At 44.5% G+C, this 17287-nt stretch overlaps 1 protein-coding gene across 8 annotated transcripts in view; it reads left to right on the forward strand.

Annotated features, from left to right (window-relative positions):
- The window catches only part of FAT1 (FAT atypical cadherin 1), a 122909-nt gene extending 120696 nt beyond the window's left edge, over positions 1-2213 (forward strand). For 7 of the 8 annotated variants that reach the window (XM_018041850.1, XM_018041853.1, XM_018041854.1 and 4 more), the window contains one exon: positions 737-2213. In XM_018041850.1, the coding sequence (XP_017897339.1) occupies positions 737-1365 (629 nt within the window). In that variant the 3' untranslated portion in view covers positions 1366-2213. The remainder of the gene's footprint in view (positions 1-736) is intronic. The other variant, XR_001917360.1, reaches the window with a different exon arrangement.

Raw genomic sequence — 17287 nt, forward strand, 5'->3', positions numbered from 1 at the left:
AACAAAATTACTGTAGTTTATCCAAATTTTTACATTTGTATTACATTTGTCAATGTTTAATTGCCTTTCGTTTGATTTTGAGGCATGCTTTGCTATGTTACTAAATTAATAAAATTTATTGTCTTTCTGAGGACTCATGGAAAATAGTACAATTGTAACATTAAGTTTATGACATTCTAAAGGAAATTTACTTTAAAAATTTTGCATGCTAGTGATTACTTTTATTATCTGAAAGACACATTCGTTGGTATCTTTTTTTAATGACAAGTAGTGCAGATCAGGTGACATTCTTGAGACGCCTTTCTGCAAGGACAAAATTTCTTTATCAAGGTCCTCAGGCTGAACTAACACTCTTCTTCATAGAGGGCAGAGGGTTCTCAATGACTGCAGAAAAGCTCAAAGGATGATTGGAATCGTTTGAAGGAAAGTGCATGTCCTCTAGGCGCTAGCATACTGCTTCTTCTGATAAAAACTTAACGTTTCTTTGAAAGTTAGGTACTCACCTAAAACTGTAAGTCCTGATTTCAGGAGCAGAGCCTAACTCATAGAGGGTCTCAGAACCGGCGCAGGAGGGGAGGGGGTCAAAGCAGGGACCGAGGCTTGCCCCGACGGTGGCCCTCGGTGCGTGGGGATGGATGCCTTTGCGCCTGTGCGTGCTGCATACCTTGGGCCCTTTTCTGCGGCACACGCGCTGGGGAGGAAAACACTTTAACATCTGGTTTTCTTTTCCAACAAGGGTATCACTGGGATACGTCGGATTGGATGCCCAGCGTTCCTCTGCCGGACATCCAGGAATTCCCCAATTACGAGGTAATCGACGAGCAGACCCCCCTGTACTCGGCCGATCCCAACGCCATCGATACGGACTATTACCCCGGAGGCTACGACATCGAGAGTGACTTCCCGCCCCCGCCAGAGGACTTCCCCGGCGCGGACGAGCTCCCGCCCCTGCCCCCCGAGTTCAGCGACCAGTTCGAATCCATACACCCGCCCAGGGACGCGCCGGCCGCGGGGAGCCCGGGCTCCGCCTCCCGAGGCCGGCAGAGGTTCCACCCGAACCAGTACCTGCCCAGCTTCTACGCCGTGGACCTGTCCGAACCTCAGAAAGCCGGCGCTGGTGACGGCAGCGCCCGCAGAGAACCCTACGCCCCCTACCCTGCGGGGTACCCCAGGACCTTTGAAGCCCCCGCGGTGGAAAGCCTGCCGCTGTCGGTGTACGCCTCCACGGCGTCCTGCTCCGACGTGTCCGCGTGCTGCGAAGCCGAGTCGGAGGTCATGATGAGTGACTACGAGAGCGGAGACGACGGCCCCTTCGAGGAGGTGACAGTCCCTCCGCTGGACTCGCAGCAGCACACGGAGGTCTGACCCCGCAGACCCGCCTCCCGCCCCCACCCCCCCAAGTGCCTGAACCCCAGCGAACCTAGAGCGATCCCTGCAGCGGATGCCCTGCCCTGCGCCGTTCTCTGCAGCAGCGCTTGCGCCCCTTGCTTTCGGGGAGCCGCCCCCGGGCATGGCTGCACTGAACCCCCGCCCGCGCCTCCTGACCTGTTCGCCATCGCCAGTGTCCTGACCTACTGTCATCAGATGCGGTTGACGTCCGCCGCTCCATTTCCAGACTTTTTTTTTGTGTTTGCATTCGTCCCGTGTTAAAACAATGAAGCGAAAATCAGCTCTCCTCTCTCTCGTTAGCATGATTCATGTATTTATATAGATCTGATTATTTTAATTTTCCTTTTTTTTTGTAAATTTTATGTACAGATTTGATTTTTCATAGTTTTCCCCTAGATTTTCAAGATGACTTCGTACATTTTGTTTTTGACCGGATTTTGGTGGTGTTCCTGTCATTTACCTAGCACCCTGATTTTTTTTTTTTTAATATAACCAGGGTTTCACTCTGTCCTTTTCAGCTGAAGTAGGACATTTCATTCATACATTTCAGTATAGTCATTCATTTCCAGCTGTACATAGGATGAGGACAGATCTGATCCATGAACATGTCTTAAATAAATGGGTTGCTGTATTTTAGGATTATAAACATTTTTCATTATTGGAAAGTGTAATGAGGACCTTCTGCAGAATCGTTTAGAACCAAAACCACCACGACACAATTTTTATAGTGTCTGTATATTTGTGATGCAAGGTCTTGTAAAGGTTTTTACTGAAAACTACCATTAACCAGTCTTTCTTACTGACAATAAATTATTAATAAAATACTTTAGCTTTGCTGTCTGTTTTTTCCTCCGTATTTATACTCCTGTTCAGGATTCAGTTAATGAATTGAGAAAGAAGGGTGGATGGATATAGATGGATAGGTTTTTTGGCTTAAAAGTGAAAAGTCTCTCCCAGTTGCCAAAACCAGACTGTACTTACAGATGTTACCACTAGGTGGCAGTATATGGCCACGTGATACCGCTCAAAACTATAGGTATAGAGGCACAGCACTCTTTTATATAATAAACATTTTCTAACATTAAAAACGGAGAAGGCAATGGCACCCCACTCCAGTACTCTTGCCTGGAAAATCCTATGGACGGAGGAGCCTGGAAGGCTGCAGTCCATGGGGTCGCTAAGAGTCGGACATGACTGAGTGACTTCACTTTCACTTTTCACTTCGATGCATTGGGGAAGGAAATGGCAACCCACTCCAGTGTTCTTGCCTGGAGAATGAATCCCAGGGACGGGGGAGCCTGGTGGGCTGCCGTCTATGGGGTCGCACAGAGTCGGACACGACTGAAGTGACTTGGCAGCAGTAGCAGCGACTTAAAAAAATTTTTTTTTCTTACATTATTTTATTGCTATTACTTGGCCATAATTTCGGTGCATGTATAGTTTTCACCTATTATTTATGTCACAAACAAAGCTTTCTGTGAAGCATTTTACCTTTCTCTTGTCAAAACATATCCTACTTCTATAGGATTTAAAGTGAAATCCAGAAGTCATCTTCCATGTGTATTTATAGTCAGAATCCATCCCTCTGTCCCACAGCTACTTGTTCAGTACCGACCACGTGCCAGCCACTGTGATAAGAATTTAAAAGAATCAGGCGTTCCTATAACTTTGCAAAGATGCATTTTCCCTTTTAGTAAATGACATGATATTTAATACATAGAGTTTAAACATCAAAGAGAGCTAAAATATGTACAACCAAAAGCAGCAAACACATTTTGCTGAAACCACTTGTAACTCTTTATGCTGTTTTTCTCTTCTTTCCTTTGAAATTTTTAAGTGTATATTTCTTGAGTCACTAATTTTCGGGATTGCAGAAGATGATCAAACCTCTAAACCTCTAATTCTCTTGTTATCCTCCCGTATTGTTACAGCTTACTTTTTTGGCTTCATTCATTCATAATGTCTTCATTGCTTTGAGGATGTAAATATGTACCACAGAGGTAAGCAGTATATGATGTTTCTTCCCATCTACTTTGCAACTTTCTATTTTTCTTAATTGCCTTAACTTTTCTCTTATTTTTAAAAATTTTGTTTTTATATATTTAAAAAATCTTTTTGATCACCTACTGAGTGTTGTTCTATGTGGACAAAAATTGCTCTGTCATCTTAGATTTTACACAGAGAGAGGATGGATGACTAGGGGAAATGGTAGATCACTAAAATACAAAGCAGTATGGAGTGATGAGCGCTAAGGGGAAACTTGGTATGTGGGAAGGAAAGTGATGGGGACGGTTGGGGATGGGAGGTATATTTGTGGAAGACCTCAATGGCAAGCCGGTATTTGAATAAACAGCTGAAGTTGATAAGGGGGAATGATGCCCATGGGGCCACCTGGGGCAGCAGCATTGCTGGCAGAAGAGCTAGTGTAAAGGCCAAGATTAGAAGGTTAAAAAAAAGAAGGGAAACAGGTGTGATCTCTCATAGATTCATAAAGTGCCTCTTGAGATGTGGTCAAAACTATGAGAGGACCTCTGCTGATATCCAGAGGTCTTACTTTAAGAATTCACTTCTCCAGGGAAGGGACCTTCCATTTCTGCTTGAGAAATACTGTTGCTCTTACTTTAAAGTTGACTGGATGGGAAGACTGGCGGTTTTATCATGCACTTAGTCCCCCAGCTCTCATTCCAGGGAACAGTCCTGCTCAGAACCGAGCTGAGAGGCTGGGGTCTGACAACTTGTATAAGCTGAAGCAACCCGTACCCCTGGGACCCACCCCATTCATTGCCCATTTTCCAACGAGAAATCATTGCAGGCTGCACGACCTCTCCAGGCTGCAAGGTCTGATTCCTCCCCTGCGAAGGCAGGATTTATCACTCCCCTCACCACCCATCTTCACACGCTATAGTGTGCTTTACAGTTGCCACCTCTTACTTGCTTTGAAACCGGGGTTGCTTTTTAGCTTTTTCTCCCTTTCCCTGTCTTGGTTTTTCAAGAGAAGAAATACAGTCCTCTGCCATCTTAAACTGGAAGTCTGGAATATGCTCTTAACCATTGATCCCCAGGGCCTAGAAGAACATTACTGTTAGTTCCCTGTGCTCCCCTGCGAATCACCGTACTTATGGTGACCTAAAATGCCCCCCATTTGTTAGCTCCAGCTCTGCAGGCCAGAAGCCCAGCATGGCATGACCAGGATCTCTGCTCACATCTTGCAAGGCTGAAACCAAGTTTTCCTCTAGGCTGTGGCCTCCTAAGGTCTGGGTCCTCATCCAGGCTTGCATCTTGTGGGCAGATTCAGTTCCCTGGGGTCATTGAGACATAGGTCCCCATTGTCTTACTGGCTGTACAGCTGAGTTTCCTGCTTTCTCACTGACCGAACCCACTCTTTTGGCAGCCTCTGACTCAGGTTCTAGCTCTGTGACCCTCTGATAACTTAGTAGCTTATGCTTCAAAGCGAGCAGAACTTCCCTCATGCTTCCCATCTCTGACCTCAGTCCCTAAGGAGAGGACTCACCTGATTAGGTCAGGCCCATCCAGGATGCTCTGCCGTTTGACTAATTAAAAATCAACTGATTAGTGACCTAATCATGGGGATTCCCATTGTATGTGCAAATCACATCTTTGCTCAAGGGGAAATTATACTATTACTCCCCAGGTGGGGTTCTTGTGGATCACCTTGGAAGTCTACCCACCACCATTGGCACTCTGTCGGTTTTTATTTTGACAATACTTTGACCTTCCAAAATGTTATACAGACCGTATTTCAAACTGAACACTATTAGCATTTTTTTTTGAGGCATCATCCGGAGCTAGTTAGAAATGAATAAACAAATTATATAAAGGTCTCAAATGAAAATGGTTAACATAACACCAACTATATGAATTAGTGTTGAACACTTTTATTACAGAAAAATTAAGCAACCACATAGAACTAGCATATGCTTGTCCATTTTTTCCTTAAAAGACTCTTATTTCCATTACCCTTGATAGGTATAAGTCAGGGTCTGTCACTTTCCCCAACTAGATTTCAGTTTGACTGTTTGTTTGTTGCCCATTTAGAGTTCCCTTGCAAAATTCAGCTGCCTTAGAAAATTCTACTGCGTGTTTCTGAGCGCTTCTAAATGTCATTTCCATCTGGATTCGGTGTTTTATATGTACTTTTTGGTGATGTATTTGAAGGCCACTTGTTGTTTGCCACATTCTTTGTCTGCTGCCCTTGGAAATTATGATTTAGTTGAAAAGAGATTGCAGACTAAGTATCCATTAGAGAAAAAAAATGCTAGTTCGAAACATTTGAACTTTTGAATTTCTATTTTGGACTGGCTTTTTTCACTTCCGTCTCTAAAATTTAGATTTATGTGTGTGTGATGGGAAGAGTCTATTTACATTAGGTAATTGTGCTCGTCACATTTATTTTTATCATAAAGTGTGTGGAGCTATCATACACATCTCCTGCAGCGAGTGTGAGAGACGTTTTCCAGGTGCTGAGAGACACCCAGCGCCTTTCCGGAAGCTGCCTTAAGCTTTTTGGGTTTTTATTTGTGACAAAAGAAACAGGCCTCCTAAGTTCACATCCCTTCCCAAAGAAACTAAGCTTCACCTAGGACTGGGGGGTCGATTTTAAAAACATAGTGAAGGAGGAGAAAGGAAGGGTGACCCAAGACACACTTGCTATAAATGAGTAATAATGAGTTCAAAAGCTGTTGTCTACTCCTTTTAATGAAAAGACTGAATTAAGCTGTGAGGAATCAGTGCTTTGAGTTGCCAAAATGACCAGTTACAGAATTTTGCCTGCTGCTATTTACTGAACATTAAAATGCAAGTTAGTAGCCAAGTTATCTACAAGTGTTAGGAGAAGCTTTGACTCTTTGAGTTCTCTTCCTTTAAGAACGTTGCTGAGGGACTTCCCTGGCGGTCCAGTGGTTAGGAATCCACCATGCAATACAGGGCACATGGATTCAACCCCTGCTCAGGGAACTAAGATCTCTGGAGTCCAGGTGCCGCTACTGAAGAATCCAGAGAGTCTGTGTGCCCAAGTGAAAGATCCCGCATGCCAAATATTTAATTAAAAAAATGCTGCTGAAAGAGAGTTCCTCTCCTGTGTTTGCGTGTTCACAGAGGGTCGCTGGGTGTGTTCATCCTCGCTCCTGTCTCATAAATAGCCACTGAACTTTCGCTGCCTGCCAGACTCTGCCAGGCTCTCAACATCCTCCTTGGTGTCTCTCTTCTTGGCTTCCTCTGATTTCTTATGAAGCAGCTTAGTTCAAATTTTTAATGTTTGAAAACATCTAAATATAAGCATCACAGGAGATAATCAGGGCTTCCCTTGGTACCTCAGTCAATAAAGAATCCGTCTGCAGTGCAAGAGACACAGGTTCAATCCCTGGGTCCGGAAGATCCCCTGGAGAAGGAAATGGCAACGCACTCCAGCATTCTTGCCTGGAGAATCCCATGGACAGAGGAGCCTGGCGAGCTTCAGTCCACAGGGTTGCAAAGAGACACGACTGAAGTGATTTACACGCTTGTACCCAGAAAACAAATCCATTATTGTTTTGTGTGTGTGGTCTGATTTTCTTTTCTCCATGTGCTACTGAAGTTTGATTTACAAACTTGGTACTTTGTATCCAGTTTTGCTCCCTGCTTTTCACTGCTTTACCATGTAAATGATCCTTTTTAGAAAATGCCTTTTTAAAGAGTTTCATAGAGCATATGAAGAACATAATGTTTCTATGCTTTTATAGAGCATAATGTTTCATAATATGGATTTAGAACCTATCTATTTTACTATGCTTAATGATGTTTATGATTTCTCACAGTGGTCCCAACATTAATGTCTTTTTTAATCCAATATTAATGTCTTTGTAGATTCATTTCTTTTCCTCTTCAGGACAGATTTCTAGGTACGTGGATTGTTTTCAAAATATTGCCTACAATAAAATTTAGACCTAAGACAACAAAAACGGCAGAACTTTGACGGCATTTTTACATTTCCTTACAATCGACCTAGTGCTCTTGCTGTGATAAGTCACTTCAGTCATGTCCAACTCTTTGCGACCCCATGAACTGTAATCTACCAGGCTCCTCTGTCCATGGGATTTTCCAGACAAGCGTACTGGAGTAGGTTGCCATTTCCTTCTCCAGTGATATTTCTATGCACGCTTTTTTCCCCTGCCTTTTCCACATCCCAGCATGGGTAGGAGATGATGTTTTTATGGTACAGTGACGTGAGGCGCTGCTGCTGCTAAGTTGCTTCAGTCGTGTCCAACTCTGTGCGACCACATAGAGGGCAGCCCACCAGGCTCCCCCATCCCTGGGATTCTCCTGGCAAGAACACTGTAGTGGGTTGCCATTTCCTTCTCCAACGCAGGAAAGTGAAAAGTGAAATCGCTCAGTCATGTCCGACTCTTCGCGACCCCATGGACTGCAGCTCACCAGGCTCCTCCGTCCATGGGATTTTCCAGGCGAGAGTACTGGAGTAGGGTGCTATTGCCTTCTACAGACTTCAGGTGCTAGGCTTCTCTAAACCAGAGGTCTTGTCCCTGTGTTTTGGCGCCCTGGGCTCCTCCCGATCACCCAGCGGGCTGGGGGGTCAGGACTTTGGTGCCAGAAAGCCCTGGTCTAGGGGACGTTGGACAACCTTGCTCTTTTTCCTGTTCCTGTGAAAAATAAAGTCTAGACAAGAACTGATCATCGTCACAAAATTAGCCTTCATATCCGTTCAGTTTTCAGGGACTCCATATCAATACCCCATCTAGGTTTATAGTCTATTGGACTTGGAAAAGTATCCGCACCCCCTGCCCAGCGCCCCCAGCCTCTTTTTCAGTTGATGTGGGTCCCCTCTAGCGGCCATTCCCCACTTTCACCAGCCTGCTGAGTCTGGTCAGTCACTTTTTAAGCATCCAGTGTGGGCTGTTCTTTCTCTTTTGCAGACTGGCGTCCATTCCGTGAGGGTTTCCCCCATGGCTCAGCTGTAGAGAATCAGCCTGCCAATGCAGGAGACCAGTTTCAATCCCTGAGTTGGCAAGATCCCCTGGAGAAGGAAATGGCAACCCCCCCCCACCCCCAGTACTCTTGCCTGGAAATCCCATAGACAGAGAGGCCTGGTGGGCTGCAGTCCATGGGGTCTCTAAGAGTCAGACACGACTGAGCGACTAAACAACAACCAGTTCACCCCATGAACTTTCTGATTGCTCTCCATCTAAGGCATCTGGTTCAGTTTCGATTAGTGCACCAGCCGAGAGAACGTTGTTTGTCAGAAAGTAATTTTCTTACCAGCAGTTTACAGCTTCGACTGCAAACAGAATGAGGCACTTGAAGAGAATGACAAGTAATTTTTTCCCCCAAGAAAACCTCTGCTTCTGTGAACACTTGGGTCATTAATGGGTCACTGTGCTGTTGCAGAGAGTGACCACAGTAAAGGCTCCAGTTTTGATGAAGCTGGACATAAGGAAGAAAGGAAAGGCATGGCATTTGAATGAAAGTGTCATGGGACCACATACATCTTGAGCAGAGCTGAGACCTTTTGCAGGGTCTGCAAGAAAGAGATGAGAAGTGTGAGCTCAGTGATTTCTAAACCAACAGCCATCATCCAATTATCTTAAGGGGTAAAGTGAAATTCTCAAAATGTCTCATGACTCTTGCTTCCATTTATTTTGATGTTTATGGATATTACCTAACAGTTTGAGGATGAGGAGAGAGGAAAAGAAACAAACCATCTCCCCAGAGGACATGTCAAGCCCTTCGTGCCTGCCACAGACCTAGGAGCACGGTTCCATTTCTTGACCACAGATTTGAAATGTGAACCCCACCTGCCAATTAGGATTACAAACGACATTTTAAAGTGATGCTCTTATGATCTAAATTTTTACCTCTAATGAGTATTTTTCCCTTCTTTCAAAAATAAGCCTACTTTCAAATAGATGTTTTAAGTTAGGATGGATAAAATAAAACTTCATTCGTAAACCTTATTAAAAACATGAATTCTTTTAGTTAAACTGAATGTTCAAAATACAAAACTATTCTCCAACTAAAAGGACTTATTGGACTGAGATAGTTATTAATAATAATAAATTCTGAGTTTTTTATTTTAATGATAAAAACGCCGAGTGTTTACTTCTAAGGGGGAGCTTCACAAAATTAAAAAATACCCTCAGGTCATGGTTCTTCCATATACTGTCTATGCCATGGTTTTGAATGATCCATGCTTCTGGAGATCCGCCCCCCCGCCCCCCGCCCCTGCCACCTTGAATGACAAGGCTAGGTTTGTTCTTTACTAGAATAATAACATCAAACCTTCCTGAGTCTATGCACTGGGCTTTCTTCTTTGAGCCTAGCAAGATAAGCTTTACAACTATGGTGTGGGGGAGTATCTTTTACAATCCCATTTATATAGAGAAATGAAGACATTTGTCCATGATGACAAAGATGCCACGTGGAAAGCCCCCTTCATCCTTGGGAGCCCACCCTTCTCTTAATGGGAAGTAAGATGGAAATGTTCAGGTCAAGATCATAGCTTCCTACCCTGTCGCCCCTCATTCTCTCACCTGCTTCATTGAACAAAATAAAAACATTCTACATTTCAGCTTGGCCCAAGTACTGGTGCTTCCGATGCTCGCATGCCCTTCCTCACTCTGCCCCTCTTCTGCTCCATTCATCCATCCTCTGAGTCACTCAAGCTCCCTTCATCTTGTGGATTGCATCAACATATATTAATTTAATCTCTAACCTTTGCACACAAAGTGAACAAAGCTTACTTACGAGTAGTCATGACCTTTGACCAAGAAATATTCCAGGATTATGTGCTACAAAGCAACACATTTAGTAAAAACTCAACTATGAAACTTTAGCACTCTTTTTTTCCCCACTCCTAAAAAAGCTCTTAAAAAGCTAGAATTCTCCCCACTCCTAAAAAGCTAGAATTCTCCAGACTAGAATACTGGAGTGGGTTGCCATGCCCTTCTCTAGGGGATCTTCCCAACCCAGGGAGCGAACCCAAGTCTCCTGCGCTGCAAGCAGATTCTTTACCGTCTGAGCCCCAGGGGTGCCCAAAAAGCTCTAGTATTTGTTAATGCTGAAACAACAGTTACATGCTCAGAGTAACAGAGTAAATCAAAATCAGAACGGTCTCCTTATGAGTTTTCTGTATGTTAATTTGAAATGCAGGCAGCACGATTCTGACCCCTATGTATCTGGAGGACCTTGGCAGTGACTGTCATGGGGGCACGGAGATTATTATCTGTAAGAAATCTGCAGTTAAAGATGTAGTAACAAACACACCTTCTCCCTTCATGGATTTCGGGTGCTCTGATGCTTTCGCAAAAGGAGACAGGAACACAGAGTGAACCCTCTTATCCTCTGTCAAGGTGTACTCTGGGGACAAAGCTGATTCATCCCCAGGCTTGGAACATTAAGGCAGCCGATGAAGTGGGAAGGAAATGGCTTACTTCGGGAACTCTCCCCACGTCACTGTGAAATCATTGTAATCTGTTAAAGTGTTTCATGTGGTGAGCAAGCCCCATTCATGAGTATCCTTCCCCAGTATACACACACACACAACACCCCCAGTGCCGTTTCATCTCCCTGCGTGTGGTAAAACCTCTTATTTACACAACTGTACTTCCTGAGTTATTAAAGTTCAGACTCACTGAAATTTTTCAGAAGTGCTTGGTAAATATTTAGTGTGAGATTGCTCATGGAATGCAGGCCCAGGGCCTGATACAAGCTGGTGGAGCCCCGCCTGGAGAAACCATATTCTTATTTAGAACAAATGGGCTGAAATCTCTCACTAGGGCTTATGATGAGGTCCTAGCTCTGCCAGCAAGAAACTCAGGGTTTGTCTTCTCTTACAAGAGGAAGAACCAAGCTGCCCTAATCCTTTACAAATGTCTGATGCTTCAAGCTGTAGGAAAATTCTTAATGACGATCAGCTGTGGGGATCTGCGTGTGTGTGTGTGTGTGTGTGTGTGTGTGTGTGTGTGTGTTTGCATTCCACTTTCTCACTGTATTTGAGTACAGCAGCCAATATTCTAATTGATACTGAAACAGAGCAAGACACTCCATGTGCTCTGCCTTCCTTTTGTCCATGGAAAACTTTAGCCAAAGAATATGTTTCATCTCCTTCGTCCTCAAGGGCTGTAGATGATACTCTGAGCCAGCTCCTTTGAGCCGTTCTGTGGGCACTGAAGCCCCCTGCAGGTTGTAGCCACGACATAACCCGCCACAACTCTGAGAGCTGGCGTCAAAGAAATAGGAAGCACGTCGATCCTGGAACTGGAACCGAAGACAACTGCACCAACTACACTTGACCAGATCACCGCAGGACCAATTTCAAGATGATTGGCAGAGCTGACGGTGCTGTTCCTGCATCAGACCCCTCCTTCCACCTATAAGAGCTCTTGCCCAGTGAGCATCAGTGGCGGGAGTCGGCCTTTGCAGGCCTGGCCCCCTCCCCTCTGTTGCTGGCCTCGGAAGTAAAGCAACCTTTCCTTTCCACCAACCTTGCCTCTTTATCGGCTTTTGATGGGTGGGCAGCCGGACCCAGACACTTTCAATTACAGTTTTTGGTGCCTCAGGTGGGGCTGCTGAGCTGACTCCAGGGTTTTCCTGAATTCAGTCGAGGCCAGGACAACGCGCCGGGATGGCTGCGAGGAACCCCCGCTCCTGGCTCACCGGCCCCGGGGAGGAGGTCTTAGGGGGACGTTTCTAGCAGCTGCTGAAACCACTTGTTTCAGGGAGCCTCCCCGCTTCTCCCCTGCCCTGCAGGGGCTGCCAACGTACTCTCTTCCTTGCTGGAGCAGAAACATGCTCCGGACGAGCTGACAAGCTCCAAGGCTGAGTAAGTCCACTGGTGTGCACCCGGCTAACTTCTCTTTGGAGTACAAAGTGCTGTTCGGGCGTTTTGCCACTTGGTTTGAAGGCCATTTGCGTCGCGGAGGTATTGGTTTGATTCCCTTCCCATCATCCTCCTGGCGGCTTTGTGACCCTCCTGTTTGAAGGTGTGTGAGCAGATATCCCCTTTGTGTGACTGGCATCTATGTTGTCTTCTGTAAAATGGTAAATCCAGGTTCAATTCATTAGAAAAATTATAGTGTGAGATTATGACTAAAGAGAAAAATTTTTTTAATGATTTATGAAACGGTATTCTTTAAACTTTGAGGAAAAAATGGTCAGGATGAAATTCTTTTGAAATTCCAAAACTTTTTTTTTCCCCTTGCATATGCCGTTAAAGAAAGCTAGTTTGATAAAATACTGTTTTCAAAATCCTGACCCCAAGAGAACATAACTATGCTTAAGAGAAAGCTTGCAGTGAACTCCTCTGTCCTCAAAATACAAACACAGTCCACTTTGCCTGACTTCAGTCTTTCTTGGGTTAATTAGTAGAATTTCAAAAGATGTTTGGGTTTACTAAATACACATTTTGTACCACATTAAAGAGAATTTATGTTATGAGAAAGACATAAGCTTTTAGAAGTTATGGAATATGTACTTAAGTTCGCCTATCAGTAGATGCAGGGGTAACAGTTCAAATGCTTACTTCTTGGTTTTGCTAAGGCTTTTAACCTTAACAGAAGGCTATACTGTACAATACTGTGTAATTACAGCTACTAAAATGATGAGGGAAGCATTTCAGTGTGCAAAGCAAGTCGGCTGTGTGTTGTCAGTGAGAGAAGGTATAAAGAATGAAGGTGGTTTTTGTTGAGAAATGATAATAATATTGTCCTTGTGCTGTTGTTCCTGGATGGGGAAGAGTATGCAATAAATCATATGGAAAACATGTGATGACTTTCAGATCATACTGCTGAACTGGGTAAGAAATTTAAAGAATGCTAATGGAAATCGTTTTGCTTCAAACTATTTTTGACCCCAATGTTCAAGATGGGAAAAAAAAATTGTCTAGTGGAGTTATCACAGAGTATAATCACTTATGATGTGTGTCACAGCTGGCTTTAAGTTTACTGGTAAGAGCACATGTGCAATGCTTGTGTGACAACCGGACGGTTTTATTCACAATTGCCAAAAACTTGGGGGCAACAAAGATGCCCTTCCGTAGGTGAATGGATAACTAAACTGTGGTACATCTAAATAATGGAATATTATTCAACACTAAAAATAAAGCTGCTATGAAGCAAGAAAAGGGCCTGGGGGAAGCTTAAAAACAAATTCCCAAGTGAAAGAAGCGAATCTGACAGGCTACATGCTGTATAATTTCAGCCGGAGGGTGTTCTGGAAAGGGCAAAACTCTGCCAACAAAAACGATCAGTGGTCGCCAGAGGTTGGAGGGAAGAAGGGAAGAACAGGTAGAGCACAGAAGATTTTTAGAGTGAAGATACTCCGTGATTTTATAATGATGGACACATGTCATTATACAATTGTCTAAACCAACAGACTGCACAGCCCCAACAGCGAACCCTAATGTAAACTACAACTTTGGGTAAGAATGGAGTGTTAACATAGGTTTATAAATGGTAATAAAAGTACCGCCTTGGTGTGGGGTGCTGACCGTGGATGAGGCTGTGTAGACAGCAGAGGCGTATATAGGAAATATCTGTCCTTGCCTTCAACCTAAAATTTCTCTTAAAAAAATTAAAATCCTATTACTCAACTCATTTGAAGTATCTATTAGTTTTCAAATTCCCTCCTCAGTGCTCTCACTTGTGGACTCATTTCACCTGTTCTCTCATATATACGCCCACAGTGTTCACTGCCATTTGGAGGGTAAGGACTATATTTTATTTTTTCCAACTTTGCGGTTCTCTCTAGGGTGCTCATGGGTGTCAGCTGAACGCTGGTATGACTCCAGCATATACCACAAGGCTTACCCTAGGACCTGGCCTCTGTTGCTTGCCAGGGGCTTCTTCTAGCAGCTTCCGAATCAGGGGCCTCAGGCAGGAGGGCAACAGAGGGCAGCCCTACCTGTGTCATTTGGACTCCGCGTTCCATATTAAAGTACCAGTCCCCAAAGCAGGGTTCTAAGGATGCGCCGGAGAACCATCTTGAAAGGCGTGGTGTTTGGCAACACATTTCAGCTCAAGCCCAAAGGATGCCCCTCTGATCCTTTCCTTTCACACAGGTAACGGCATCCAGGCTCCTCTACCACAAAGGATAGGGCAAGAAAAAAAATGGAAGGCAGGCAGGCAGGTTTTATGTTGCTTGTTCTGGGAGGATCTCCTGGACCAAAAGGAGGTCTTCTAAACTGTCCTCTTTGCATCAAAACAAACAAAAACAGCACCTGAGACAAGGCAGCATGCCCCTCCGGCTCTCCAGGGCTGGGAGCAAGATAGTACTTAAAAGGAGAGGTCCCAGGTGGTGCTAGTGGTAAAGAACTCAGCTGCCCATGCAGGAGACATAAGAGGCTCAGGTTTTATCCCTGGGTCAGGAAGGTCCCCTGGAGAAGGGCATGACAACTCACTCCAGTATTCTAGCCTGGAGAATCCCATGGACAGAGAAGCCTGGGGGTTACAGTCCATACGGTTGCAAAGAGTCTGACATGACTGAAGCAACTTAGCATGCACACATCCTAGGACCTGCTCCCTTACCTTATTCACTAGCACAAAAAGAAGCCAAGGACGGTATTTTAAACATAGAGCCAAGTATGTCAATTTTTCTTAAACAAGTACATTCATGAATGAAAGGAAATTGGTTTCAAAGACTGTACCCTTAAGGCCTGGATACAGAAAAGACACAAAAGTAAAACCTGGGATACAGGTGAATTGGTTTATTTCCTGGATAATTTAATCAGTCTTTGGCTGATTTATTGAAAAGTTCCAGACTGCTCATCTCACACTGTTTTGGAGTCACTCCCACAGCCTGGTGTCTGGTAGTTACATATTGAGGTTGCAGATTTCTTGGATACTTCCAGCGGTCAAAGGAGGCTTGTTTTTAAAAGCTGTAGGGTGAGTGTGTGCCTTGTAGATGTCTGCAGGGAGAGTGTGGGGATTTGGCGGGTAAAGGTGTTTAGGTCTGTACTGTTCCTGGGAGAAGTCTGGTAGAAAATGATTGCCTGAATTGAACAGCTATAGACAAAAGCTTGTGGCTCCTTAGAATCTATTTAATCCCTGACATTTGAAAGCACAATGAGTTTATGATTGCTGTGAGCCAGTGTTCTCAGTGGAACCTTCATCATTTCAAGCGAACAGCATTCTCCATTCTTCCTACATAGTGGAAGCAGGTAGAGGCGTGCACAGAGGTTGAGGCCAAGAATTTGTCGTTTTAAGGACAGTGTTCAAGAAGTCCCCAGAACAGCTTTTGGGGAAAGATGATCACCATTACAGATGGCATTTGCAGCATATGAGGCAGGGGTGAGGGGTTATGGTGCGACACCTGACTGCAAAGTTTCTTGAGTCTTTTCATCTCTTACCATCTAGAAGGTTAGATGAGTTACTTTTTATAACATCACATTTTACAGATGAGGAACCTGGATCATATGATGGTTATCTAAGGTGTCCTGATCTGAGGTAGGGGTGGAGCCCAAGCAGTCTGGCCCTGATTTGGGGAAATGTCCCAGAGGGGACACTGTTTAATGGAGCATGGAAGGGTCCCTGGACCAAAGAGCAACGACGTTCATTCCTTAAGAAGGCGCAAGGACCCTGTGGGAGAAGGCGAGGGTGGGATGATTTGAGAGAATAGCATTGAAACATGTATGCCGGGGTCCAGCCCCGGTGGATCCAGGGAATTCGAAGGGTGGACGGCGTTGGCGTGGAAAGACTTGTTTATTTATTAATATAAGATTAGATTAGGAAACTATAGTGTAGTAAGAAGATTAAGCGGAGGAAGAGGGCTGAATAGCTTGGTTTACGCGGAAGGCCAATAAAATTCCAGACAAGGAATTGGCACCATCTACGTTGGGCCACCGGCGCCCACTTGAATATCTAAGGGTGCCTCGCCTTAAGCTCCCTTTCGTGCGGGTCTTAACAGCCGGGGCAAGTAAGTAGACCTGGCGAGCTTCCGCGCCCCAGATGGAGATTCAGCCTGAAGTTAAAGTAAAGAGCAGAGAGAGGGAAGGGGAGAGAAGAAGAGAGAGAGAGAGACATGGGGGGAGCCAGAGTCCCAAGAAACCAGGCCGAGAGACTAGTTCGAGAAACTGGTCCGAGAAACTGGCCCCCATCCTTTATTGTTCAGAAGGCCTTTTATACTTTTGATAAAACACAGAGATCAATGGGTAACACAAAATTATGTAGCGTTCGCAACCCAGATTCTTTCTGTATGTCATTTTGTATACAAAAGGTCTCAGGTGATTTACATTATCTTCTGGCCAAGAGGCTTGTTAACACTTTTTGGCTCTCTTCCTTAATGAATGTTAATTTTGTTTCCCCTGAATGTGTTTTTTTTTAATCTGCATCTCCTTAAAGCATTAAAGTTACATCTCTATAGAACAAAGGTGCAGTGGGTTATAACAAAGAAGGTACTTAACTCAAAGATCTAATGTTGCTAATACCAGGTCTACTACTTGTTTTTCTATATACCAACTATATCTAAAAATAAAGGATATGAAAATTTGGCAGCAAGCATTGACCCAAAAAATGAAACTTTTAATCCGTCCTATTCTAAAGATTTTGACTCCTCGGAAGCTCCTACATTCCTAGGATGGTTTTAAGCTTCCTGTGCCTCCTGCGGTCAGGAGGCCTCAAACAATCACATGCGCAGCTGTACGAGTCCTGCAGGCAGGCTAGAAAGCCATCGGAGGGGTTTTTGGATTGAAACACTCTTTCAAATGCAGAAGACTAAAGCCCTGAATTGACTTTTTCCAAAATGTCAGAAGAGTGGAAAAGCAGAGCACAAAAGCCGGCAGATTTTTGTTGGGGTACATGCTTAGGAATTTCCAGAGGGGTCCCTGAAGTCTGAGCACGCCTTGCGTATGTCAGCTTCCTTCCTCATGACCTTGTCACGGGCGGGATTCCTCACA

The sequence above is a fragment of the Capra hircus genome, chromosome 27 (genome assembly GCF_001704415.2).
Source record: "Capra hircus breed San Clemente chromosome 27, ASM170441v1, whole genome shotgun sequence".
Classification (NCBI taxonomy): Eukaryota; Metazoa; Chordata; class Mammalia; order Artiodactyla; family Bovidae; genus Capra; species Capra hircus.